Source organism: Scaptodrosophila lebanonensis, unplaced genomic scaffold, assembly GCF_003285725.1.
Source record: "Scaptodrosophila lebanonensis strain 11010-0011.00,11010-0021.00 unplaced genomic scaffold, SlebRS2 tig00001415-arrow-pilon, whole genome shotgun sequence".
NCBI lineage: Eukaryota > Metazoa > Arthropoda > Insecta > Diptera > Drosophilidae > Scaptodrosophila > Scaptodrosophila lebanonensis.
The window spans coordinates 11723468-11751263 of NW_022060742.1; the positions used below are offsets into that span (position 1 = coordinate 11723468).

The window sequence follows — 27796 nt, forward strand, 5'->3', positions numbered from 1 at the left end:
TACTTATAGTGAATTTGAGAAAGCGAGGAATATACGCATCCTTTTTTGGGATTATCTAAACATTTTCACCATAATTAAAAATTTTTAATTTTTATACATTATTTCATAATTGAATGATTAATTTAGAGTTTTACTGTAGAACTTAATCTTGACTTTTTGATCAGAAAAATAAAACTCAAAGAATAATCATTATTTTATAAGTTTTTTTTTTTTTTGTCAAAAACAATGATTATTGGTTATTAAGCAAAGGTAAGATAAACAGACAACAGACAAAAATAATTCCAAAAAATCCATTCAGTATTTCATACGATTTTAAAAATGTTGTTTAGATTTAAAAAATACATATATACACATATATATATATATATATATATATATATATATATATATATATATATATATATATATATATATATTTCAAACATCAAACTTCGTTACTTAATAAGCCAGTCGCTACTAAGTATACTAGATAATGAGATATAAATGGAATGAAAGGAATTAAATGCACAACCACATCCGATAACAATAGCTAACAAAGTTTAATCATAAACGTGTATATAGTCCTTGTAGCCGTGGCCTAAATTTGCAGCTAAGGTCCAAGTACAATTTTGCTAAGACCAGATGGTATGCTATATATCAAATCAATTAAGTTAAATTCGACACAAAGTGTTTCCCTTAAGCTGTTGTTACTGTTTAAATATGCAGTAATAGCCCTCGATAGCCGCCGGTTCATTAATTCGTTTAACTACTCCCCTTTTAAGTTACTTGATAAGCGTGTGTGTGTTCTCCATTCGAACGTATATGTATATATGTTTATCGGACATGTCGAAACGCCCCATCCAACCAACCACTTAGGCTAAGAAACAACTACTAAGAGGCGCCCACAGAGCCGGAAACGACAGACAAACCCAATGGCGAACTTAATTAAACAAGTTGTACAGCAAATCTTTTATAAATGGCAAACAAAAGAGCACTACCTCTTACTCGCTATCCAGGATACTCCAGGAAATGGCCTGCGGCCAACTAAAGCAGCTGGTTGAGCAAACACGGCAAGGCGAAGCACACAGGACACAGAAAAGTAACCAAAAACGCTCGCCATGTATGCCAACACATCGGTGTGCGTGAGCTAACATTTTGTATCCATTCAGTACACTTACACATACACACAGAACCACCCACATACACACAAACATGGACACACACACACATGTATACACAAGTGAGCGCGCTCCATTTAAGGCAGCCGTTCAAACAATTTGGCGGTTTTGCACATTTTCGACTTTGATTTCGACTTACTAGTCGTTCGGCTCCGTCTGTTGGCCTCACTATTGCGATTGCCATTGTGGTTGTTGCTGTTGTTGTAGTTGTTGTTTGCCCAGTTAAACTGCTCGAAGAGGCTCCAAATAGTCAAGTGTGTGTCTCTGTGCCTGGACCTGGGCCTGGCTCTCAACAAATTACCAGAGTGGCGCTTAAAGTGCCTTTGGCTGCAGTGAAGTGTGTCTGTCTTGTGCCCTCGGCCTGTTCGTACGGATATTTCGCCATTAAAGCGTTAATAAATTTTCATGTGCATATCAATCGATGAGTTAGCAAAGCGAAATGTGCCATAAAGTGACTATTAATGTTCACCACTGGCTCAGTGTATAAATAAGATGCTCAACCAACGTGCAGCTGCCACGAGTTGAGTTAGACTGATGAGCTTTTGCGGCTAACGATAAAAACCAATACTCATGTCATGCCACACACTCGCATAAAAGTAAAAGTGCATTGGCAATATAAAATCAGGCACAAGAGCCACAAATGCAAGTGCGATTCGGAGTCGAGTTCCAGTGCTCGCATCATTGACTGCATTAAATAAATTCAAGATTCGAGAAGTACTCTTGGGCTGAGTTAGTACCGCAAAATCTGTCCCAATCTATTAATTCGTTGTTTTGTATTAATTGCTATTTCAACTATACTATTCAAATATATCTACATTCAGCAAGAGAACATAACATAACTAACATAACATACTTATAAGAACATAATTAGCCGTCTCAACATTTTGCTTTAACATATGATTCAAAGTCATTTTCGTAATTGTTAGTATTTTGAATTATAGAAGAATCTAATAGTTTCAGATTTCACTGGAGCCAGCTCAACTTCTGCTTTTAAATATGATTCCAAGTCATTTTCGAATTTGTTAGTATTTAAGAATCATTTAGTTAAGTAATTGAAGTTCGTTTTCAAACAATAAATTTTGAATTATAGAAGAATCTAATAGTTTCAGATTTCACTGAAGCCGGCTCAATATTTTGATTTAAAATATGATTCCAAGTCATTTTCGTAATTGTTAGTATTTAAGAATCAACGATAATTTTAAACATTTAGTTTGATAATTGAAGTTCGTTTTCAAACAATAAATTGAGTTATTGAGTTTCTTGTAGAAGAATCTAAAATTTTCCAATTTCACTGGAGGTTTTGAAGAATATTGTTCATTTATTTTAATTCCCTATAATATTTTGCTAAAAATGTCACTTATTTAAAAAAAAAATAATTTTTCAACTATTTCAATACGTTGTTTTGTTGATTTTATAAAATAAAATAAGGTATGCACAATAAGGAATTAGCAACAATATAAAATGTATATAAACCTGTATACTATTACAAAATGTGAGAAGTTTCATATTAATTATCTTTAAAAATAAAATGTATATCAAATAGTCTCTCACCCAGCATATTCTACAGATTTTGTCTAATGTGACTTGATTCTTGTGACAACAATTTTGAACAAATTTCTTGATAGCAAGGTCCTCAGCAGATTGTTCTATTTGAATTCACCTACAATAATATAATTCATACAACAACATTCCTCTTATTTTTTGCGTTTCTGCTATTCACAACACCCCAACCCCAACAACTCTTAACATACACCAGCATATGATTAATGCCAGTTACACTTAGGGTTATCCTTAAACTCAATTTAAAACCTCAAGCAGAGAAATAGAAGAAGTCCCAAGGCATATGTCGTGGTCCCATGGGTAACCTCATGCCCCAGAAAAATGAAGTAAAATGCTTAAAATAAGTTGCGTAACCCCTTGAAGCCCACTTCACTTCTTTATTCACATTTCTTTAAATCTGCAAACTTCTGTTTTATGTCCCTGTAGTCGACCAACAAAGCTCGCCAGTTCCTGCCCTTATGGACCCACTAACAAAGTGTAACAAGTGTCTGGGTGTATGTGTGTGTGTGTCGATTGCCCCTTTGCTACAGCATGTCTGCCTTCAGTTTATAAGAAAAATGTAGCAGCAACGTGAAGCACAAATATTATGCTACTTTTTTAATGTGTTTTGAGCTAAACAAGAAACACGATGAAAAAACAGGAAAGTTGCCATGCTGTTGTCCTTGCTGCTGTTCTTGTTGTTGTTGTTGTTCTTGTTCTTGTTGCTCGTTCTATGCAAAAGTTCCGCCCGGGCACTTTTGCATTACATTATCTGAACTTTTCCCACTGCTGTCTTGCGCTCGGCAATTTCTCATATTTTTCCATACATGCGACTATTTGCCTTTTCCATTGTCAGCCCCATAAACATGTTGTAACACATTTTCTTAGTCTTATCATCATTACGAGTACAGGGGGGAGAGAGAGCGCAAGTGCGCGATGAAAATGAAAAAAAAACTGCTGAAAAACTTGTGGAACACGCAGCCAGTGTCGCGTATTTATATACGAGTACGTCTTCTGCCCCATCCACGTCCTCGTCCACGTCCACTTCCATCTCCTTGTCCATCTGCTTGTCCATGTCCATGTCTATGCCGTGAAAACTTTGCGTCACTCTGATGTCAGCCAAATGAGTTTTGAAAGTTGCAAAAAGTTGAACACTTAATGGTGACAGTAATTTTTAATAAAATGCGGAAAAGTGGCAAAGAGAGCGAGTGCTGGGACCACACTCTTCAATGCACGCACGTTATTTTGAACGTGCACCAAGCATTGTGCAACATGGTGTGCTTCAGACGCTTCTGTCGACTGGAGCGTGCCGCCAGACGTTGCGCATGCGCCAAAGCAGCCTCCATGTCCCGCCGCACCTTAATGCATTTCCATTTCAAGTAGACATACGAGTCGTCCAACTCGCGGGTGGTGCGGCCCACAACTTTGGGGCAGATCTCGTCAATGCTCGCGCTGGTGCTTGTGGCAAGCGAACTGGTGTCCACAGTTAGATTGGAAATGCTCGAGAGGGAAATGCTTGTGGACTCGGAGAATAGCGACGCATTATCCGTGGCTGCAAAGGAGAGATCTGTATCAAACGGTTTCATATCGATTTTGTAACGATCGGGCGCATTATATTTCTCATTCAGCCGTTGCACCGTTCGTAGACACGCTACCAAGCTGCTCTCCACCGACTGGCAGATGATCAATGCTCGATCGATTTCGTTATCCTCGGAACCGCTCATTGTTTGGCTCAATAATTGTCTGTCTGCTAGTAAATGTATATGTGTGTGGAAGTGTGCGCTGCTGATAGGCGCGTGTGGAATTGAAAGACTCGTTCAGAAATTTAAGTTATAACAAAAAAAACTGGTTGACTTTTGAATATGATTTGAAGTAAGAAATGACACTTATTTCAAAAGCAAGCCAAAATCATAAAGATCTCAACATGAACAACCTGATTTTGAAAACAGTGCTAAACGCCTATATTTTATAGTCTATTTTAAAGTCATAAAATGGACAATGTAGCGTACAAGATTAGGTTTAAATCGGTATAAAGTGGCCTCAACTCGCCAGTATTTGTAGTTATTCCTCAAAGATTTGCTTATGAACATTTTTAATTTTTAGTTGCCAGTATTCATGCTAAAATATCATTTGATTTGATGGAGTAAAAGAAATAATAATAATAATAATAATAAAAAGAAATAATAAGCCTTTTTAATACCATTAAACATTGTTACACAAATCTCTGATCACCCCTTAAGAACAGAAGTACACTGACGCACATACGGGTATGTTGAAAATGAGATTACAAGTTAATATAAAATTGATTTATTCGTACACAATATTGGGATGTTTCCTGTATTGCAAATCTTCATTTGCATCTATTCCACCAACCCAACTAACTCTTTTTGTTGTTCTACGTGCAGGACGATGCGTAATTGCGAGCGGATTCTGCTCTTTAATATATTTCTCCAGTTTCTCTAATCGTGCCAAAATATCATTTAGCTTATCCCAGTCCGCACATTTATCAGTGCAGGCCCGCACCTTATCCTCCAGTCCTTTCAGTTTTTCCAGCGCATCATTAAGTTGCTTTTCAAGCTCCTCGATTCGTTTCTCCAAGTCCGACAAATCGTTCATATCTTTCATTAGTTGCTGGTATAATTTTTCCAAGCGGGTCAATCGTTGAAGAATCTCTTCCAGTTTTTTATTATATTTTTGTTGCAGTTTCTTTTCCACTTCGTCCAATCGTTGCTCGAGTTTTCTGTTTACCTCCTCGGTGTCCTGGATGTGCGCGATCAAAATGTTTGCCAGATCGGCAAATTGTTCCTCTGTATCATGCTGTAGTTTTTGGAGTTGTTCAAGCAAATCGCTCGCAATATCCTTGATAGGATTCAATTCCAGTTTGGTCTTATTAAGTTCGGCTTGCAACTTCTCAATACGATGCTCAAGATCCTTTTCGGCATCTTGACCAACCTGACTTGTGGCATTGAGGTGCTTGAGGAGCTCCATTGCCGCATCGAGACGCTTTGTTAAGTCTCCCATATCGCCCTCCAGTTGCTTTATGTGCGAATCGTAGCTGTTATTCAATTCCACAAGATTCTGGCGCACCTGCTCGCTGTCCTTGGCCAGACCTTCGATGCGGCTGCAAAAATCTTTGGTCCTTTCCAATTGTGCTTGCAAGTCCTCCAGCTGCTGCTCCAAGTTCTTGATACGCTCCTGGAGTTGCTCATTGGCCTCACATATTCCGGCTCGAATATTTTCTAACTGCTCGTAAAGCTTTGGCAACTCGGCCAATTTCTCTTGAAGATCTGTGCAGGTATTTAAAGTGTGGTTCCTCTTACCATTGTTAGTTTCTGCCACTGTCGTTAGTTGATTTATTTGGTTTAGAAGATCCTGCACCTGCTTTTCCAGCTTAGTGATTTTCTCTTCCAGTTGGTCGGTGTTGCATAAATTCGCGTTTGTACTTCCTTTATCAGGGCCGCATGTCCTCTCACATTTCTCATACACGTTTTCTATTGTCTCATTATGTCTCTCGGCGGTATCTTTGATGTTTGCTATTTTACTCGATTGCTGGTTTTGCTGGCTCTGCAAGTCCTGGACCTGTTCTTCTACCTGTGAAGCCTTTTTATGCGCTTCATTCTTTTCCTTCTGCAGTTTCTCATTCAATTCGTGCAATCTCTTTTCTAGCTCTTCACAACATTTCGCATTGGCAGCAACTTCGGTCGCAGTTGTGTTTTTCTCATGCTCCAACTTCTCCATGCGATCCATCACATCCTTTACCTGTTTCTCCAAATCGGCTTGCCTTTGTTTCAATTTCAGCTTATCCTTTGCAGACATGTCGGCGTGCTGCTCTGCATTTTTCTTCAAGTCCTCTAGTTTTGCTAATAGATCCTCTTTTAGTCTCATCAATTCTTCGTGTAGCTGCTCACAACAAATCGAGAAGCTCTTCGTTAGAAGCTTTCTCATGGCATCCAGCATGGTGTCCAAATCTTGTCCTAGGTCCCCACTTGGTTTCGTCGTTCCATTAACCTTGGCCAAACTGTTGATGTCCTCGAATATTCTATTCATAGTGTACGGCTCATAGAAGCAACAATGCTCCTGCGTAGCACTGACATTCAGCGATCCGAGCATCTTCCCCAGACGCTGATTGAAGTCCGTCAGTCTAGCCGTCTGTACCAAGCCGTCGTTGATCCAGCGCGCAATCTCATTGTAATCGTGGCACTCCTTTTCCGTCATGTGTGTCTGGCTTCGTGGTGCGACTGCGGACGGCGCCACTCCATGCGGCACGAAGTAGCCGGACCAGCCATACAGATTCAATCGAAAAGCCGCACTGCCACTCGGCAGCGATAACAGCAGCAGCAGCAACCAACACTTCGCGAAAGACGAAATCGTCATTAAAGCTGACGTCATGAATAGCTATGGATTGCACATGAGATATTGTTTAGTGTTTCATTCATTCCCTTTGGTACAAATTACTCACCATTACGTACCGAGTGCGACCTATTTGCGGTCCAGTGTCCATTTATTCCAAGTTATACAGTTGGACTGAGCGCAAATATTGACTCTTTAGAGCGCGAGCTGCTTCTTGCAGTGAATCGATTTGCATGCTAAACATTTGCAACGAGGGGTGTTATTAAAAATGTTCAATAATTCTTCCAACTAGTGGTTCAATTCTTTTGTCTTCAATGTGACCTTTTTAATCGGCTTTATTTAAATTAACTTGACTTATTTTAAGTCTGAGCAACCCCTGAGCTTCAGCGAATTAAAACCAAATAATTTCAAAAAGTTTGTAAACCTGTCTCCGCAAAAAGTTTGTCCTCTATAAAAATTCTATTCTAATTTATTACTATTCAGCTTTATTTTCTGCCAAGATTAGAATTGATCACAATTGCGATTTCTACATTATCTTTTTAGTGCCAACGTCTAAATAAAAATGGTCAGAGCCTTGATTTTCGTCGGATAATATAAGAGCTAAAGATTGATGAGAAGTTTCACACTAACTCTAGAAATAAAATAGACTCACCTACCCCGAAGCTATATATGCTATGCATTCCATATATGACCATGGACCAAAAACTATATATCCTATATACTTGTAGTATATGCTGTTTTCGTTCTATTTGATCTTTAATTAGAAAAAATAATTTACCTATTTTTTTTAGATGCACAACCAAAAGATATGACATCAACATTCATAATATGCAATCGTTTCTCAAATCTTTGGAAATAAAAGAGTTTTGATACAAAAACTAACATATAAATCATATTGCTTATATTACAGCTCCTCTACATATAGTATAGGATTCTACGCATATTATATGCGTCTAAAAGGAAACTGTGTGGAAAAATTTCATAACAATCCAATTGGAGAAATCATGTTTAAATCGGACAAAAGGACATTGCAACATGCATGCTTGACAAGCATTTATTAGATAATGATGTTATTAGTTTTTCCAATCTACACAAAAATAACGATATATTTTTCTAACATTTTAGTGGTAATATAAATATTACATCGATTTGATATCAAGTCTATATTGGCATACACTTTTAAAAAACCGATCGAACTATAAACTAAACTATAGGACAGTAATTTTAAGGACATGTGATAATTCTTCGACTTATAAGCATGTTTATGCCGGTTTACCTGTCCTTGGCTAGCTCCCTTAAGGCTCTTGAACTGATCCCGGAGCTCTTGCACCAAAGTATTGACACTCTATTTTCCAGATGATAGTAATGTTTTGTTAAGCTGTACTAATTTCCTTTGAAGGCCCGTACAAGCTATAGAGTTTATATATTCATATATCTTGTACTGATCCCGGAGCTCTTGCACCAAAGTATTGACACTCTATTTTCCAGATGATAGTAATGTTTTGTTAAGCTGTACTAATTTCCTTTGAAGACCTGTACAAGCTATAGAGTTTATATATTCATATATCTTGTACTGATCCCGGAGCTCTTGCACCAAAGTATTGACACTCTATTTTCCAGATGATAGTAATGTTTTGTTAAGCTGTACTAATTTCCTTTGAAGACCCGTACAAGCTATAGAGTTTATATATTCATATATCTTGTATATTTATTCAACATATCAATATTTCATTGAATATATTTATCTGTTATTTTAAAAGCTAAAAGTATAGAGAGATGTCTATTACAGTTGCATAAAAGAAGAATCTGATTATAGTGTTTTTATTTCTAGTATTAGTTGGAACTCCTAAACCACGCTTTACAGGTTGGATATATTTATAATATTCCCAAAAATGTTGACAGTGCCATATTTTTGAAAATTGTATATTTTGAAGAAGCTCTGGAGGCTATAGTTTATTTAAAGTTTAAAAAAAATGGATAGACAAGCTACTGGCGTATTCAGCCCCTACGTTTTGTAGGTGCTGGTCTGCCTGCAATAGCTCCGATGGGTATCGAATATCTGTATGCCTTTTGGGTCGGTCTTGGAGGCTTTGGTGTCGTAAATATACTGCCATCTGCAACTTTTTGCTCCAGAGCCTCCAAGCGCCTTAATACTTCTTGAAGTAGAGGTGAATTGGCACAAATTTTAGAGCACTTTTCTACTTTTTCGTCCATTTCCTGCAGCTTACTTAAAGCAGATTTTAATTTGCTCTCCATTTCGTCGATACGCTTTTGAAATTCCAACAATTTTTCGCCATGTCTTACCAGTTCATCGTATATATTTTGCAGACGCGTCAATCGTTGAAGAACCTCTTCCAGTTTTTTGTCATATTTGTTCCTTAAGCGGTTTTCCAGATCACCCAGTCGGCTCTCAATATTTTTGGTGAACTCTTCAACGGCCTCAGTATGTGCCACAAACAGACCATTAAAGTCTCCGAATTTTTCCTCCACATCTTTACGCAACTTATCGAGCTGCTCACGTATATCGCTAGCATTCAGAGAAAGATTTTCCAGATTGTTTTTGATTTCATTCAACGAATTTTGCAGCTGTTCTATTCGATTTCTGAGATCTTTGGCTTCGCTTTGATTACCTAGTTTTGTGGAATTAAGATCTTTAGTTCGCTGCATTGCTGCATCGAGACGATCTTTCAAGTCTTTCATATCGCTCTCTAGTTCTTTCATTCGCAAGCCATAGTTGTTGTTCATTTTTTTAAGATTTAGGTGCAACTCATTTCCGTGCTTAGTCAGCTCCTCCAAGCGTTTGCAACAGCTCTTGGCCTTCTCCATTTGAGCTTCCAGGTCCTGCAGTTGTTGCTCCAAGTCCTTAATGCGCGCCTTGAATTCCTTATTGGAATTACATTTGCCAGCTTGAATATTTTCCAGCTGATCGTGCAGTTTTTTAAGCTGGGCTACCTTCTCTTGCAAACCTCTACAAGGAGTTAAGCTCTGGTTGTTCTTAATGCCCATGGCCGTCGTTAGTTTACCTTCTTGGTTTAGAAGATCCTGAATTTGCTTCTCCAGTCTTGCAACTCTTGCTTCCAATTGGTCAGCATTGCATATATTTTTTTCTTCTCCATCAGGCTCGCAGTTCTTTTCACAATTCTTGTAAACCTTTTTTAAGGTTTCATCACGTATCTCTACGGTTTCTTTTATTTTTATTATTTGACCATCTTGCTCTTTCTGGTCTTTTTGCATGTTCTGAATATGTTCTTTTATCTGATTGGCTCTCTTCCTCGTCTCATTTTTCTCTGCTTCTACTTCGTCAATCAGCTTATGAAGTTTCTTTTGAATCTCTTCACAACAACTTGCAGTACCATTTGTAGAATTTGTAGAAGAACTTTCCTCACGCTCCAACTTTTCTATGCGATCATCCACCTCTTTCAACTGTTTCTCTAATTCGGTTTGCTTATCTTTTAGCTCATGTTTATCCTTTTGAAACTTTTGGGAGAGCTGCTCTGCCTTTTTCTGTAATTCTTTTAGTTTTTCTAGCAGATCTCCCCTTATTTTTGTCAGACTTTCGAGTAGCTGGTCACAACAATTTGACAATCGTTTCGTTACGAGCTTCTTCATAGATTCCAAAATGGTATCTAAATTTTCTCCTAGCTCTACACATTGGTTTGCAGACTCAGTCAGCTCCGTGTCATTTCCTCTACCCGAATTCTCGATGTTTTTGAAAATCCTTTTAATCGTGTATGGCTCGTAAAAACAACAAAACTTCTGGGGAGAACTTTCGTTGAACGATCTAAGGAGCTCGCCGATTCTTTGATTAAAACGCGCCATCTTAGCCGTGCTTACAACCTGGTCGTTGATCCACCGTGCTACTTCCTCGTTATTGTGGCATTCCATTTCCGAGGGTCTTTCCACAGTACTTCGACTATTGAGCAATTTCTGGTCTGTTTCAGACGACACTCTGCCAATGACCGAACACAATAACACCTGCAACAGCGTCTTTGCTGACGTCATGGAATGCTACGCATTGAGGAAGTAATCGTTTAGAGTGCCATTGATTTTTATGATTACAACAACGTACCATCTTTATTATTTTAAGCGTTTCATCAACAGGCAATAACAAGAATTGAACCAATACTGAGCGTTCTCATTGCTGTTCACAGAACACATTCTAGTTCCAATACAAATCGATTTTCATGCTGAGCATTTGTAACGAGGTGTTCTAGAAATAGTTCTGAGTTTTTTAAATAGAAGTGTTGACTTGAAAGAAATATGTATTAGAAAAATTAAATACTTATTATTATTAAAAAGTAGTCCAATATCTTTTACATTGAAATTAGGGAAGAATTTGTTCATTCTAATTCATTCATTCATTTTAAATGATTAAAACATGAACTTTTCCAACATAGACATAAAAAACATATGTATTGGATTTTTTTTTGGGATTTTTATTGGAGCTCCCTCCTAATATCAAACTTTATTTTATTTTCTCTATAGTGCTAATAGGAAGCAAGGAATGTCTATCGAACCAAAAATAAAACGTTGAAAATATTGTTTTGGAGGGTCGTCACTTCAAAGCTCCTTGACTTTATTATGACCTTTAAAAATAGTACATTAACATAATACGAAATAAAACATAATATAAAACAACATAAGAACCCCTTAATCATCTCAGTCGGGGCAAACAGTCAAAAAATAATTCTCTACATAAATAAGTTACTGGACCATTTATAGAGCACGAGGAACTAACGTTCTATATATTATGAGAAAACCTATAATCTTATTAAAAACTAGTATACCCTTTCACCTTTTAGGTACAGGGTATTAAAATATTCAAATATTTTAAGAGCAAATTTTATTTTTTAAAGCGTTAAGGATTTTTCGATTTGAAATTAAAATGCAATTTATAGAATCTCAGAAAGGCAGGAAAGTTAATTAAAAGTTACGATTAAGATAATTATTGTTATGATTTTTTGATAGTGCGTCAAGTATTGTACTATGAAAGCATATTTTAATTTATAAACTTTTTGTTTTAAAATATTGCTGTCGACTTTCCCCCTTATATGGGAATGTTTTCTATGAAAAATTAATTTTTGTAAATAACTACGCATCGTTATTTTTATGCGACAACGCTTAATTTTTTAACAACAACCATTGATTGACAAAAAAAAAACGTAGACAAACTCACGCAAAAAATCGTTAAAGGAGCTATGAAAAATAATGGAATAGATTTCTTTAAATACTGTTCAAAATATGTTTTATGATGTGTTTGTTTAGGAACTTAATAACTTTTTCTTTATCACTACAACTAATTCTCATACGAAGAATGGCTAATTTTTCAAGTCGGGAAGTATTTTAGTATAAAGTTGGAAATGTGCATAATTAAAAGAAATGCTCAATAAATTATATTCCCTAAGGCCGCAAACATTGCCATAAGCAGCCCCCCACACAGACATTCACCAAGAATTGCGGAACATAGCTCGGCAACTAGCAACAAAAAAGTGCCAACATGCATTTTTCAACGCCATTTGAAACACCAACACCCTTCCCCATCCCGGCACAGTCCGTCGCCGAAGCCAGCATCTAAGTACCTGAAGCCACAGAGCGAAAGGTGGGGGCTTGCGTTTCAACTGTTTGCTGCCTGCGTGCCGCCATTTTTGCACAGTCGCGCTCTTGAAACAGATACCCAACATGGGACTAAAGGTCTGTCCGTCCGACTGTCTACTATGTCCCAGCGACGAAGGAGACGGCAAACCTCAAATAGAAAACAATTTCACAAACGCAAACATAGCTGCGCAGCATAGACACACACACACACACACATATATATACAGAAACGCACACAGAAATAAAGCAAAGCACAAAAATTAAATCGAAAAAACCGTAAAATGAAATCGCTTCAAAAAAAAAATAAATAAAGAAAACTTTTTGCGCTACGTTTGACAAACATTTCATTTTAGTAATTTTCCTAACGTTGCGTCGGCAACATTTTCAACGACTTGGTCGCGAATTCCCGTTTGCCCAGCAATTGAGACTTCAGCCAGCAGCCACAAACTCACTTTAATTAAGCGTCCTGCATACACGGCGTATGCGTAACCCAAAGCACAAGTCATGCACGTGCAGTTTACGCCACCGGAAGTGTAGAACGAAACTTTTCAAAAATCAATTCCAACTGCACATAAACATTCGAGGGTGGACCAATAAATTGGCAAATTCATTTAATTAATTATTTTCCATTTCTTCTCCTTAATTGATTATTAAATATTAACAATTATATAATTTTTCTTATTATAATAAGTATTTAACTGCTGCTAAATCTGAAAAACATGGCGAATGAACAATACGTAAAGATTAATTTCATTAAAAGGGCTTTTGAAAACTGTTTTGTTGTAAAAGATAATACTTTTTTTATGTTTTGAAAGGAAATATTTCTATTTCAAATCGAAAATTCTTCTATTAACCATTTTTTTCTTTTTATTTGTGTCAAGTAGTAATAAGTTTAATTCAATTATCAATTTATTATTCTTGTGGTTCTAAAAAAGTATGACAAAATAGCGTGAATATTGGAATATAATTAAATCATTTAATAGCAGAAGTTCAATATTTAACTGCTTCAAATAGGTCGGGATAAGCATTGGACTAACTAAGCTGACTGAACATTGGACATTTATTCTGATTTTTTTGTTTTAATAAAATGTTAACCGAACAAAACAATAGTGCCCATAGCACAAATTATAGCCTTATTATTCATTGATCAATTGAAACTATTTCAAGACCTATTCCATTATTTGTAATACTTACTTAAATTGAATAAACCGGATATTGAAAGTCTACCCAAGTGCCTTTTTCAGAAGGATACATTTTAAACAGAAAGCGCTGAGTAACGTTCTAAGTCATGAAATTATTCAGTTATACAGGAAGTTAGTTGCTGTTCTTGCCTATAACCAAGTTATACAGCCCTACTATGTTAGAAGTTATAGAGCCAAGTATATAAAAGACTTAGGGTTGAAAGGAAACATTGCTTTCCTGCTTCGGCCCAAGGCACCTCTATTGTTGTTAGTTCCAAATGGCTTTTTAAATAATAATAAAACTACGTTATATACAGTACCTCTATGTTTAAATTCGCCCGCCTTACATCAGTCAGTCAGTCGGGGTTATGCCTGTTATCGCAATATGTTGTTTGATATAACACCAAAAGCATCTTGTGAGCATTTCAACACCTATTGACCTGCCCTCTGATAATTCTTTAGACAAGTGCATATGTCTATACTTACGTATGAAAATGAAGCGCAGCTTTCAAATTGCAATGAAAACTTTACGCGGAATACCGTGAGCGTGACTGGCAAGTGAACGGCTGTCGGTAAGAAGACCGCCAGACATTGGACAGATCGGCATGCCAGGGAAGAAGCAAAGTTATAAACTAACTATGAGAAGAAATGAAAGAAGAAGGGTAGGAAGGACAATCGAACTTTTGCCTGGCAAGTGTCTGACTTGCGGTTACATAATCTGCACTTGGGTTTTAGTTGCCACCACCAGGAAACGGAAGCTTCCACACGGTTCGTGTTGACACCTTAAACGACAGGCGGACAGGATAACAGGCAGCTGCCTGTTTTTTGGTCCTTTCGCTGTTTAAAGTTTGCCAAATGGTTACATAGTTGAGCAAATTACCTGCCGCTTAGCCTGAAACTATTAGCCAAGGGCAAGTGCGCATTGAAGGGAAACATTTTGCAACTATCGTTGCTGGGCTCTTATGGAAATTAATAAAACATTTTACAATTACATTTAGCTAAACGCAATTTCCAATCAAAATTGTTTGGCTACATATTTGCGCGTAGCTATTGAAAATATTTTCCTGCCCACTTGAAAATTAATAAAAGAGCATCCAGTCAGCTGTAAAATGTTCATGGTGCTCCTTTTTTCCATTTTTTCCTTGTTGTTTACTTCGCAAAAGTGTTTTTTTTTTCCCTTCTCGCAGAGAATGTTTTGATTTGGAAATCGAGCGAAAAAACGAAAATGTTTGAAATTTTAAATTAAAGGAAGGGTCAACGAGCCCTTTATGCTGAGCTCTTCATTTGATGTTAATTGGATGCCTACAGATGCTTCATTTTCAATCTGTTGTACTGTGTAAGTATTTATTTAGAGTACTTTTCAAGTATATTAGGATATATGAATGCTATATTTGGTATACATTTTACATCATAAATAATTACGTTGGTTCCCTTGGCTTTATTAAGCATTGGTGGCTTATTATAAAAAGTTTCTCCACCTCTTCTAGTCCTAAATATTGTGATATTTAAAACTAAAAAATTTATATTTACAGGATGATATACATTAATACTTTCAGTAACTTTTGAAAAAAATAAAACAAAAGTAAATTATAAAGTAATATGCTTTTTGCTGAAGGAAAAAATCAAAATGAATGCTCCGAGGAGGATAAAAAATTCAAAAATTACTACTTCCTCATAACTAGTATTCTATATTTAATCTATATATGAATTTTGGAAAGTATCGTATAAAAAGTATTCAATACAGCCTTTACTATGCGCATAGAAAATCAAATCGAAAGAGAAGATTATTTATCTCAGCAGCGGCATTTTACTTATTTTAAGCCCATTTGTATCTTTATTTCATTGCTCAGTATCTAGTTCACTAAATTATAAATCGTGTATGGAAAACTATTCATTATTAAGGCAGACACTGTACAATTTAAACGATAATTGTTTAAGTTTTGAATAATCTAGCAGAGAATTTGTTATATACAGTTTTCTCATCCTATTAGCTTGGCTTTAACCCCATTAATATTTTCTCTCTGGAGGAAAATGCTCGAGTGTCCAAAAGTAAAAGCTATTGATGTGATGACAGGGAGCGACCAAAAGTTAAGCCTTCATGCAAATTGCAAGTCAAGGGTATTAAGCCAAGTCAACTAAAGCTAAAGCGATGCTCAATGACACAATTGTCAAAGCATTATCGGCTTAGTTTGCACACACGCACACACACACACACACACACCCACACAAAATTATATAGACACGTACTACACAGGCCTCAGTACTGACAGGAATTTAAGAGCAGACTGGCTTGTGTCGAAAAGGAAAAGCACGCGCTTCAGTTAGTTGTCTTCTTTTTTTTCTTGGTGAGAAACTTTACACAAAAATTACAAATGCAGAGCACATACATATGTATATATTATATGTAAATGTGTGCAAGTATATATATGTATGTAGATTACCCACTTCAGTATGCACAAAAGTAAATGCAAACACTTTTTGGCATCGAGCCTTTAATTAATAATTTTAAGCCGATTTGTTTGTCATTGTCATGGCTGTGGATGCTGCGCCTACGCTAATATATACAGACATATACGAGTATATATATATAAATATATTTATGTGTACATAAGCGATCAACTTCCATCACAATAAAAATTGTTCAAACGTAATTGAAAGCCTTTGATGGATGGGCACGAGTAATAAAGTTAGTTAGGGGTAAGTTAGTATGTGTGGGTGTGTTTACTTATAGTATTAGCCTTTAAAATTGATTTGTGATTGATGAGATGTGATTTATGCTCAATAAGCATATTTTATTATGATTAAGTAGATTTTTCTTAGCAATTCAATCAATAACCTAATTGAGCAAAGCCTGACGTTAAATGTCAAAAATGTTAAACAATAATCACAGAGAAATAATTTAATAAGAGTTAAAATTGCTCCTCTTTTAACTCACTGTTTTGAGATATTTATATGAAACCACTATTTCTTACGAAGCCCTGTAATTTACACAAAACATTTTTGTAACCGACAACAATTTTTTTTTGTTATGATAAAACTTCACTGATAAGAATGTGGTATGTATTTTAATAATTTGAAGTCTGGAAAAATCGAGATTTTTTGAACTTTTGTATCTGCAGAATCCATAGAAAGGACATAAACAGAACTTTGAAAAACACACAGATGAAAAATATATGAAATTAATATTTTAATTAAGCAAATGTGTAAAATATAATGAAAATAAAATATAATATACAAGTATCATCAATTCAAATATTTCACACCCTATTGACCGTGCGAATTTATGTATGTATATAAATTATAAATATACAATTTAAAATAAGATTAAACTAGTTTCTAGTTCAAGTTGTATTTGTATAATTAATGTGTATACAACTGAAAAAAAAAGAGTTGAAATTATTCAATTTTTAAACAAATTCAAAAGAAGAACTGAACCTTGACAACCTTTTTTGTTTTTAATTCAAGAACCCTTTTCATATCTGATGGCCCATCTAATTGTTGGCGAACCAGAAAACTTGCCGCAAATTGTTTGCAATGTGAAACAAAAGATCCGAGAAAGAAAACGCAATGACCCACACGTTGACACTGACCTGGAACTCTGACCTCAAGCCCGCAGCATACCAATTAATCCAATTAAGGCATACAATGGCCCACAACAGAGGTGTCCTTCAAACGAGCCAACAAGCCACAGCAGCCAGAGGATTCGTATTTGCTTCTCATTAACAGAGCACCCGAATGCGAACTGAAAACCAAACCAAAGTGCCAACCAAAATCACGAGCTTTAACCAATTAACATTTCTTTCTAGCACTTCAAAATAAAGAAATGTATACGTATAGAAAAAATTCCCTCTTTCTTAGTTACGAGGTAGGAAAAAAGAGACGAATTCTGACGAGGCAAAAGGAAATCAAATAAAAGCCCTTTAGTCGACGCTATGAAAATGAAAATTAAACCATTTGCGTTCATTAAGCTAAAGCGTTCATTCCGGAGAGCGCGCGGATACCCAAGTGTATAGACAGCCAGACAGACGAGGAGGACAACGTATACCAAGGACATGTCGACCCACAGGATAATCAATTATGAATGCGGGGCACACCGAGCGGGCGACACAAAGAAGCACCGACGATAAATATGCCATAAAAGTGCGGCTCACAGGGCGTATGAGTGTTGGCAGCTAAGCTTTTAATGCCCAGCAGCATATTCGTCTGCTTTGTCAACGAAATTACTCGCATTACGATTATTATGCTGATAATTTGATGATTATTGCGACATTGATTTGCTGACCGCCCAAACCGTATAGTTGAGGACAGAGGTTGACTTAATCAGCTAATGAACTAATTGCTTTATACTGTTGATCATGCTACCTAATGTTAATGCCACCAATTAATTTCTCATAAATTCATAAGACCATCTCTTGAGCCTTTTGTGTGCATAGTTGTGCATAATTGATGATAAGGAATGCGTTCAATAATTCAAAACTGCTTCCACATTATGAACAGGTAGGCCATATCTAAATCATCAAAGTAAATTAAACTCGGCCAGACACACAAAACAGCTGCCGATAAACAAGAACAACAACAAGAACAGTACTATACAATTTCCGAACAATGGACGCTTCTGACTGTGAGCTTCGTATAATGATGCTGGGTTGCATGCGTGAGAATGCGACCAATATGCGTTTGGAGCATCAGAATTTGCGGGATCGCATTCAAAACGCATTGGAGCGTGCACGCGCCAGCCTGGTCACCATCGAATCATTGACCGAGAAACTCAAGGAAATGAAACAGACCGTCCAAACTGCTCTGGACCGCCTGGATGAGCATGTGGCTGAGAATGACGTTGCTGCCGTCGAGCACAACGTGTCTGAACAGTCTTCGGCAGAGCCCTTACAGATTGAAGGCGAGTTGGCCGAGCCAGCAGAGAACGAGGCCGAACAAATGGCTCAGTTGTAATACAAGAAAATGAAGAATGCGAGCTTACTTCCGCTTTAATTGGCTGGGAAACCTACGTAAGCTCTACATAGTTAAGAAACTCGCACAAATGATGGCTTGGGCGCAACTTCAGGACAGTTATGGATTGAGGCTGGATTTGAAAACTAACACAAGATAAATTCAAACTGTTCGTTCACATTGCTGCCAACTGGTAGCTTATATATTTTTTAATGTTCAACAATTGTTAAGAATTAAAGAGCAGAATGATACAAAAGACAATCAAAATACAGCAATTCGATTTAATGCAAAAAGGTTTTGTCAAAATGTTCATATATCATATTACATATCGCACATGTTTAATGGAGATATATGTATATATGCGTAAAAACTATCTTATCAAAGTGGTGATCTTGTTTACATATATAAAATAAAATGCTTATATAAAATATAAAATACTTATAAAAATAAAGAATAATATTTTCCCTTATATAAAAATAATATTCTAAATTCCAATTTTTCCATTACAAGCTATTGGAAACTGAAAATTGAAATTTGGTTCCTAGTATCCCAAAGATAGTGTAATTTGGATAGATGTAGAATTCTGAGAGCATTAAAGTACACAAGAAGCCAAGATATTCCATACCAAAAGCCAATCTGCATAGAAATTTGCGTAAGCTCGAGAGGAATCTTTAAACTATTTCATAATAAAAATCAACAAAAACTAATAAATTAGAAACATGATCTACGAAAGAAAACCAACGAAAGCCTCTAAAAAAAGTATATGCGTATGTTGGTGTTAAATATTACGCATACGACACATTGACATCAGCATATAAAAACCATTAGACATCATCTGTTAAATGAAAGCAAAACATGAGATCAGAATAGTCTATTAGCTATGCACCTATTAAAATGACGAGCACACAAACTTAAACTCGTACAAGCAATTTGTCTACTCTCTTCCTCTAATAACTCATACGCACAGTGTGACCCCAACCGCTGTTGAAACTTAACACCTCTAACCCGGAATGGCAAACACCTGTTGAACGCACAAAACATACTCACACACTGTGCTACTGGCACAGAGTACTCCGCTCTCTCGCTCTCTCTCTCTCTCTCTCACTCTCTCTCCGAGCACATTTTCGTATTCCACTCTACTAGTGAAATTAGTGAATTGCACTCAACGCTTTTGCTTTCGACCGCGTTTATTGCTGGTTTGTTTTGCTCTGCGCATACGCGTTCGCCGGCAAGCTCCACAAAGTTCACTCACATCGAATGGGCGAACAGTAAGGCTTCGAAATCTAGCAACTCAGTAACACAATTGCGCAAATAATTACAAGAACTACACGTGTGCAACTATAAATAATTCTGTTGACAATAATAGTAGGGAAACGAAATTGGCTTTTGAAGTCAATACAACATTTAACATTATTCTTGTTTAATAAAATGTTCAATATTATAATTTAATATATACTTGACATTTCAATTTGTGAAGGCTAAATCCAAAACACTATTAAAGTCTCAACTATGGCAGGTCGCACTGTAGCTGGCCTGCTCATTTACATTGGATGCGTTTACTTATACTCGCATGCTATCGCTGGTTGGGGCTTTCAAAAATGCTGGACTCGCTCAGTTGTCGTTGGCTAGCCGTCGCGTGCGGTTCGTTCGGTCTCCGTGGTTTTTGGCTCTCTATCGTATTGTCATATTCGCAGTCGTCATCGACGTCATCTTTGTCAAAGCGCAAATACAGTTTGCGTCTTTTTGCGTGTGTGTCTGTTTTGTGTAAGTGTTGAATTTCTGAACTTGCGTGCTGTTTTCAAACTTGTTGTTGCATTCCGCTCATCAATTAAGTTAAAAAATCGAAATGATTTAAATCTCTTCAACACAATTAAATAAAATTCTGTACGTTTGCGCCGTGCTCTGGTTTTATGCAATCGCAATAAATTGCCACACATTTGTTATAAATATAGTACTTCTCTACACATACGAGAACACACATACAAATGTACATATTGTATTCTTTGTTGCAATCCAGTTTTGTGTTTTAACTGAAAACGATTGCAAAGTATCATTTCATTTTTTCTATCATTGAAACTTGAATTTGTTTGTTCATGCAGCCGGAAGTGGAACGCTGCCGCCGTTTTGTCGTCGACGCAAAAATTCAAAATCAAATACTAGAAATTCTGGTAGCACATACATAAACAAAGTCTTCCTTACGTATTCTTGGCTCGAAAAGCAGCGCAATTTTATATAATATATGCATATGTATATTAAAAGAAAAACAAGAAGTGCATGAGACATTTTTTTGGCTCCCGTAAGTTGTGCAATGACTTCTGATGCGACTGAGACTAAAATGTTTTGGCTGCATATGCAAATAACGTGATGGAAAGTTTTGCATTAGGCTAATTAAAACGTACTTGTGGCAATTCATAACTTTTTAAAATGATTAATTCCGAAGTAATTCTAAAAAGTTGTTAGCTTTTATTCAAGTATGCAAATTAATTGCAGTCATAAAATAATTTCAAATATAAAAGAGAAAACTGCTTACAAGAAAGAACCTGATTCTCGTTAATCATTCCTTTTTGTTTTTTTAATAAAACCATTTTAGTTGATTGGAATAAATTAAATAATCACCACAATGCAAAAGGAATAAAAAAGACATAATAAATTGTGAGAAAGGTGAAAAGTGTTCAGAGTGTACAATTTAAAATCTAATCAACAATCGTGAATATTTTTCAATGTACTCCCTCTTACAACAAATAAACGTTTTTGTAAAAATCATCAACATATGTTACTTTTGTTACTCCAGTTTTTCACACGAAGCCAATTTATAAAAACAAATACACATGTACTGTTATACCTCAGCAAATATGTATGTGCAGATATCTGCCTTCATACATACATAAAAATGCAGCACAAATTTCACTCTGCCTATGAATCGAAAACACAGAGAGTGTAAACATAACAAATATTTGCATATAGTGAAAAGTTAAAGCAAAAACTAAACAAAAGCATCACACGCGCTGCCACACGCACACAAATATACATACTCGTACAAATACAAAAATGTATATTTTTATATGTTTTTAAAAATCATAAATTGCACCCAAGCACAATGGGAAATTAAAACATACATCTATGTATATGCCTTATAACTACATAAATAAATAAATCTCCAAAAATGTATTAATAACGTTGGAAAGCTAAAAAACTTGTTGAAAAACAGTAACAATGAAAAGATAATATTGAAAAATAATAGTTTATGCAAGCGAACATTATAAGTGAATTGCATGGCATGCATGCTCGTTTATAGTTGTTTTTAAATGTGTATAAATGCTTAAAAATATTCATGAAATAGAATACTCAGCAATAATGAATACCAAATAATATCGGAAGATCTTATTGAATAGATTATATATTCGCTGAAAAGGGAAGGGCTCAGTAGGAGTAAAGTAAAAGACAATAGTCGCGGACCGCCGTGCGTCTGTTCGCTTTAGAGTTTTATTGGAGACTGACACTTTTGCTATACATATTCTTTATGCTTACATTCGTATGCAACAGTGACAGATAACTTGTAGATAACATAAGATTATTATCTGCTTATATTAACATGCGTGCATTGGTACTTATGTTTGTATTGATTTTCAACACCCTTCCTCAATGCAAACATGTTTTACAAAAATTTTCAAATCAAATTTAACAGCTTTGTAAAATGAACATGCTTCGCTTTAGGGAGATTTTTCGTTAAAATATCAGCTATCATTTCATTGGTTGATGTATACTGTAAAACAATTTGTTCTTCGTTTACAACCTGTCTTGCAAAATGATATCTAATATCAATATGCTTTGTTCTTTCATGGTGTACAGGATTCTTAGCTAATTGTTGAGCACTTAAATTATCGCCATGAAGAATAGTTGGAGTACTCGAGTCACCGCAGCCAATCTCCACTATAAGACGCCGTAGGTATATGGCCTCCTTACACGCAGTTGAAAGAGCCATATACTCCGCCTCCGTGCTGCTAAGTGCCACGCTGCGTTGCTTTTCAGATCGCCAGGATATGGGTCCTCCAGCCAAGTAGTATACATAGCCAGTATACGACTTGCGATCGATGCGGTCGCCACCCCAGTCTGCATCCACATAGCCGGTAAGGGGTTGTCCACACTCTTTGTAGTGCAACTTCAGGTCCACAGTTGACGCCAGGTATCGAAGCACATGTTTTACACCCACTAGGTGCTCTGCATGCGGATCTTGATTCCGTTGAGCTAACTTGGCAACGGAATGCAATATGTCTGGCCTTGTTGTAAGCGCCAGCCACATTAACTCGCCAATTGAAGACTGGTAGGATGCAATGTCAACCTTTTGACAATGCTCGCTGGTACATATCACTTGGAAACCAGCATCCAGTGGGGTCGCTGTAGGTCTACAGGTCTCGCATCCATGTTCACGCAATATGTCTTTGATGTATTGCGAATTGCTTAGCGAAATTTCGCCAAGCTCACCGTCGCGCTGCACTTCCATGCCAAGGAACAAATGCAGCTCTCCCTTGTCAACACATTCAAACGATGTTGTAATGGCTGACTTGATGTTGGCCAAGTCCTCTTTTGATCGGCATGCTATAATTATATCATCAACATAAACAAGGATTAATGATAAGTCACCTCTTCCGTTCCTTTTGTAAAGACACGGTTCATTTTCACATGCTACAAAATCTATGCCTTGTAGTACACAATCGAGCTTGGAGTTCCACTCGCGCCCCGACTGCTTCAATCCATATATTGCCTTTTTAAGCAATAAAGCCTTACTTGGATTATTGGGATCTGTGTATCCCTGTGGCTGCTTCATATAAACAGTTTCATGCAGGTCGCTATTCAAATAGGCGGTACACACATCTATCTGGTGAAGGTACAGCTTCAATTCCGCTGCTAACGCCAAAATAAACCGCACGGTTTCCAATCTGCAAACGGGTGAGAACGTCTCTACATAGTTCACGCCATACTTCTGGGAGCACCCTTTAGCAACGAGTCGTGCCTTGAAACGTTCGACTTTTCCATCAGAGTCACGTTTCAGGCTGTATACCCACTTGCAACCAACTGCTCGCTGATCTTTTGGTAAATCAGCCATCTGCCAGGTTTCGTTTGATTGTAGTGCCTGATATTCCTTTTGCATCGCCTCTTGCCAGAATACTGCATGTGTGCTACCAACGGCCTGATCATAGGATGTCGGAACCATTACGTCACTAGCAACCAATGCTCCAAGCACATTGTATTGCTTTCTTGGACGACCAGGTTTACCATTTCGAACAATTTTAGGCCGGCCTGGCCCAATCTTCACAGTATCCTCGTCAGAGTCTTCTTTTTCGACTGCACTCTCATATGCGTTGGAGCTGCTGTCGTCAGAACTGTGCTCACTGTCATCGTCGTCGATGCTTCTGTCACCATCCGTGTGAGTGACATGCTCTTGAACCTCGCATGCAGGAAAATCTACCGTAACGGTATCTTCATTGGTATGACCACCACAACGCTCATCAAATAGAATGTCTCGTTTTTCGACAATCGTCCTCGTCTCTGGGTCGTATAACCGATAGCCTTTGGCTGCTACCGAATACCCAACCATACGGTACTCATGCCCTTTGGGTTTGAATTTGCCTTTACGGGGACCCTTTGCAAGTGCAACTGCAATGGAACCAAAAACTTTTAGATGGCTAACACAGGGTTTCTTACCTGTCCACGCTTCCATTGGAGTCAGGTTGTTCAGTGCACTGGTAGGTGATCTGTTTCTTATGTATACTGCTGTGTTGACTGCTTCGGCCCACAAAGACTCGCCTAGGCCCGACTGCACCAATAAGCATCTGGACATCTCCGTTAATGTCCGGTTTGCTCTTTCCGCCACGCCGTTCTGCTGCGGAGTATAAGCCACGGTCAATTGCCTTGCAATACCATGGTGTTTCAGGAAACCGTTGAATGTTGTGTTGACAAACTCGCCTCCATTGTCGGTTCGAATACATTTGAGCTTTTTATCTGTTTGCCGTTCAACCAAGTTTTTAAATTCGACGAACTTACTGAACACTTCATCTTTCTTCCGCAAAAAATAAACAAATATACGCCTGGACTTGTCATCGATGAAGGTCAGAAAGTATTTGGATCCAGCAAGTGACTTCGTGTCGAATGGGCCGCATACATCAGCATGAACCAGTTCCAACAGCTCTTCGGCACGGTTAGTGCTTACCTTTGGGAATGGCTGTACATGTATTTTGCTTAGCATACACGTTTTGCAATTCAAGTTGTCTGGGAAAACAACCTTTCCAATACCACGCACTAGCTCTTTGCTGATCACTTCCTTCAGACTGGTAAAATTTAAATGGCCATAACGCTTATGCCACAATGTACCATCTGATTCAGTTGCGGAATAACACCTATTTTGTTTGCCTTGAAACATATAAAGGTTCCCAACTTTATTCGCTTTCAGTATACACTCGCCGTTTTGTATAACTTTAGCAAAATGTGGCCCAAAATGTATAACATTGTTCTTTTGCACTGACCGGCTGACGGACATAAAGTTGCCATTCATTTTCGGTACATACAGTACATCTGACAACACCAAGGTACAAAGTTCTGTCTGTAACTTCACCTCTCCTCTGCCTTCGGCCTTCAGGAAACCAGCGTCAGCTAAACCGATCATTTCAGTGTGCGCAATAAATTTTGAAAATAACGTCTTATCGCAACACATATGGCTTGTTGCTCCGCTGTCCAGACACCACATGTTGTTCTCTATCTTTCCAACGTCCAACGCATTTAACAAGCTGCTCTGCTTTTCCATCTCTTTCTTTGTCGATTGCTTTTTCCCTTCACCGCGAATTTTCTCACGCTTGCACTGTGCCTTGTAGTGCCCTTTTTCGCCGCAGTTGTAGCAAACGACGATTTTTGAATTCCTTTTTGAATTCGCTTTGGAATGCGCGACGATCTGCTGCGTAGCTATAAATGCTCTTGCATTCTCGCTCTCTCCATCTGCATTGCCTCTGCGCTCTCCCTCTTCCATCAGCTTGATACATAACACATCAAATGACGGTAAATTGTCACGCGTCTCAATGGCGACGACAAAATTTTCGTATGGTTCGGGCAAGCTTGACAACAACACGATTGTTTTTAACTCATCATTTAATTCGATGCCAACTGTACACAAACCATCCAGAATTTCGTTAAATTCGTGTATGTAACTTGAAATGCTTTGGCCTTGAAACATGCGTTTGCCTAGCAATTTCTTGTACAGCGACACTTTCCGTACAGGTCCACTCGGCTGATGAACGTCCTTTAACTTTTTCCATGCCTCGTACGAAGTGTTGCAATTTTTAATGAAGCCCAATTGTGAAGCTTTTACACTTAGCGTTATAATTGCTAATGCCTTTTCATCTTTTGGCCTTGAACTCTCAGTATTACTAGGTTCAGCACCTGATGCCACACTCCACAATTCCGCGTGCACTAAGACAGATCGCATCTGTATGCTCCATGAGTCATAGTTATGCTCTTCCAATTTGTCTATTTGATATAGCGCACTCATTTTTTAAATGTTATATTTCTTGAGTCACCAAACGATTACTATTTCACAATACTTTGAACTTCTCCTATGAGCCTATATGCCCTGGGCCCATAACCTATTGAATAGATTATATATTCGCTGAAAAGGGAAGGGCTCAGTAGGAGTAAAGTAAAAGACAATAGTCGCGGACCGCCGTGCGTCTGTTCGCTTTAGAGTTTTATTGGAGACTGACACTTTTGCTATACATATTCTTTATGCTTACATTCGTATGCAACAGTGACAGATAACTTGTAGATAACATAAGATTATTATCTGCTTATATTAACATGCGTGCATTGGTACTTATGTTTGTATTGATTTTCAACAGATCTCGTATAGAAAAATACCTATAAATAATAAACTGGCATAACTTTCTGATGCTATTTTTATCCATCATGATGTTTCTTTGAGTATGAACATGTTTTTTACGCCAATAAATGCCAAAGTTATCAATAGTTTTTAAATATGAAAGGGTTCCTTATTCCACCGCATTTGGCTAGTATATGATAAGCTCCAATCGCATTGATACAATTTATGGATACGTTATTAACTTTAATAGCCATTTAATTGAGCTTATTATCGCGATATTACGATCAAATATATTGTGTACGCTTCTCAGCTCTTAAAGATTAATTAACGGCTGGTAGACAGAGTTCTGAGAAATACAATTTGCACTACATTTGAGTACTTCTAGCAACAAAAGTAGGTAGTAGTTTGAGTCGTCTTAAGCCCCAAAAAAAGCAACTTTATATTATTTAATTATACTCGTATATATAGATAGCAGCGTGTTGTCTCTTTTCGCACCTACGTCTGTACCAAAAATAAAAACGTATTTTGTGGCATTTGCATATTTTACAAATATTTTTCCCAGTACAATAGTCAGGGAATATTCCAGCATTTTCGAAACCCATGTTTGTCAGTATTTAATATTTTCTTCTTATGACTTTTCGCTTTTAACAGCTTTTATACTTTCTCCGAAATTGTCATGAAGTAAGCTTTAATTACTTTATTTATTTAAAGTAAATTAAAAATTAAAAAGATTTTAAATTATTCTAAAAGTATTAGAAACCATATTAGAATATAACTGATAGAAAGATAGAGTTTTAGTTTTAGCTGAGAATGGTTTCTGTACTTATATGATATAATGAACGAATTCAGATATAAATTTCAATTAAGACAACCATTTAAAAAAAGGTACCAGCTCAAAGCAATGTTTCTCTGCACATTAAAAAAAAAAAACAATTTAACGCTACAACAAGTATTAGAATATAATTAAATTACTAAAAAAAACTCTCGCAAGTTATTTAGCAATTATTGAATAGTAATGTACTGTAATATTATACAGTATGTATATACGTACGGGTTTGCACCCTTTAATGAGTATTTAAAGGTTGAGTTGGCACTTTTTGTGATGCATTAAATGAAGCATCGCTTACAGCAAATAATATAAAATAAATGTAACCCAATTAACT

At 36.9% G+C, this 27796-nt stretch overlaps 4 protein-coding genes across 4 annotated transcripts in view; 2 read left to right on the forward strand and 2 right to left on the reverse strand.

The window, feature by feature from the left end:
* Nucleotides 1-3296: 3296 nt before the first annotated feature.
* LOC115632932 lies at nucleotides 3297-4505 on the reverse strand. Its single transcript, XM_030530225.1, has one exon. It carries the CDS (start codon nucleotides 4418-4420, stop codon nucleotides 3923-3925), a length of 498 nt encoding a protein of 165 aa, XP_030386085.1. The 5' UTR covers nucleotides 4421-4505; the 3' UTR covers nucleotides 3297-3922.
* A 498-nt stretch (nucleotides 4506-5003) lies between these two features.
* LOC115632813 (putative leucine-rich repeat-containing protein DDB_G0290503) lies at nucleotides 5004-11048 on the reverse strand. The gene is made up of 3 exons (XM_030530064.1): nucleotides 10881-11048; nucleotides 9114-10610; nucleotides 5004-7091 (listed from the first exon to the last, which is right to left on the reverse strand). The coding sequence occupies exons 1-3, from the start codon at nucleotides 11046-11048 to the stop codon at nucleotides 5004-5006; spliced, it is 3753 nt and encodes a 1250-aa protein (XP_030385924.1).
* Nucleotides 11049-18364: 7316 nt separating this feature from the next.
* Nucleotides 18365-19022, forward strand: LOC115632988. The gene has a single exon (XM_030530305.1). It carries the CDS (start codon nucleotides 18428-18430, stop codon nucleotides 18770-18772), a length of 345 nt encoding a protein of 114 aa, XP_030386165.1. The 5' UTR covers nucleotides 18365-18427; the 3' UTR covers nucleotides 18773-19022.
* Nucleotides 19023-20409: 1387 nt separating this feature from the next.
* The window catches only part of LOC115632553 (venom dipeptidyl peptidase 4-like), a 78572-nt gene continuing 71185 nt past the window's right edge, over nucleotides 20410-27796 (forward strand). Inside the window, exon 1 of the mRNA XM_030529768.1 lies at nucleotides 20410-20533. The gene's annotated coding sequence lies outside the window, so the exon portion shown is untranslated. The remainder of the gene's footprint in view (nucleotides 20534-27796) is intronic.

Coding starts and splice junctions, on each gene's coding strand:
- LOC115632813 (XM_030530064.1), bottom strand. CDS start 11,048: ATGACGTCAGCAAAGACGCTGTTGCAGGTGTTATTGTGTTCGGTCATT. Junction 10,611..10,880: donor GGTGGATCAACGACCAGGTT/GTAAGCACGGCT, acceptor TGTTGTGACCAG/CTACTCGAAAGTCTGACAAA. Junction 7,092..9,113: donor CTCCAAGACCGACCCAAAAG/GCATACAGATAT, acceptor TGCAATCCATAG/CTATTCATGACGTCAGCTTT.
- LOC115632932 (XM_030530225.1), bottom strand. CDS start 4,420: ATGAGCGGTTCCGAGGATAACGAAATCGATCGAGCATTGATCATCTGC.
- LOC115632988 (XM_030530305.1), top strand. CDS start 18,428: ATGGACGCTTCTGACTGTGAGCTTCGTATAATGATGCTGGGTTGCATG.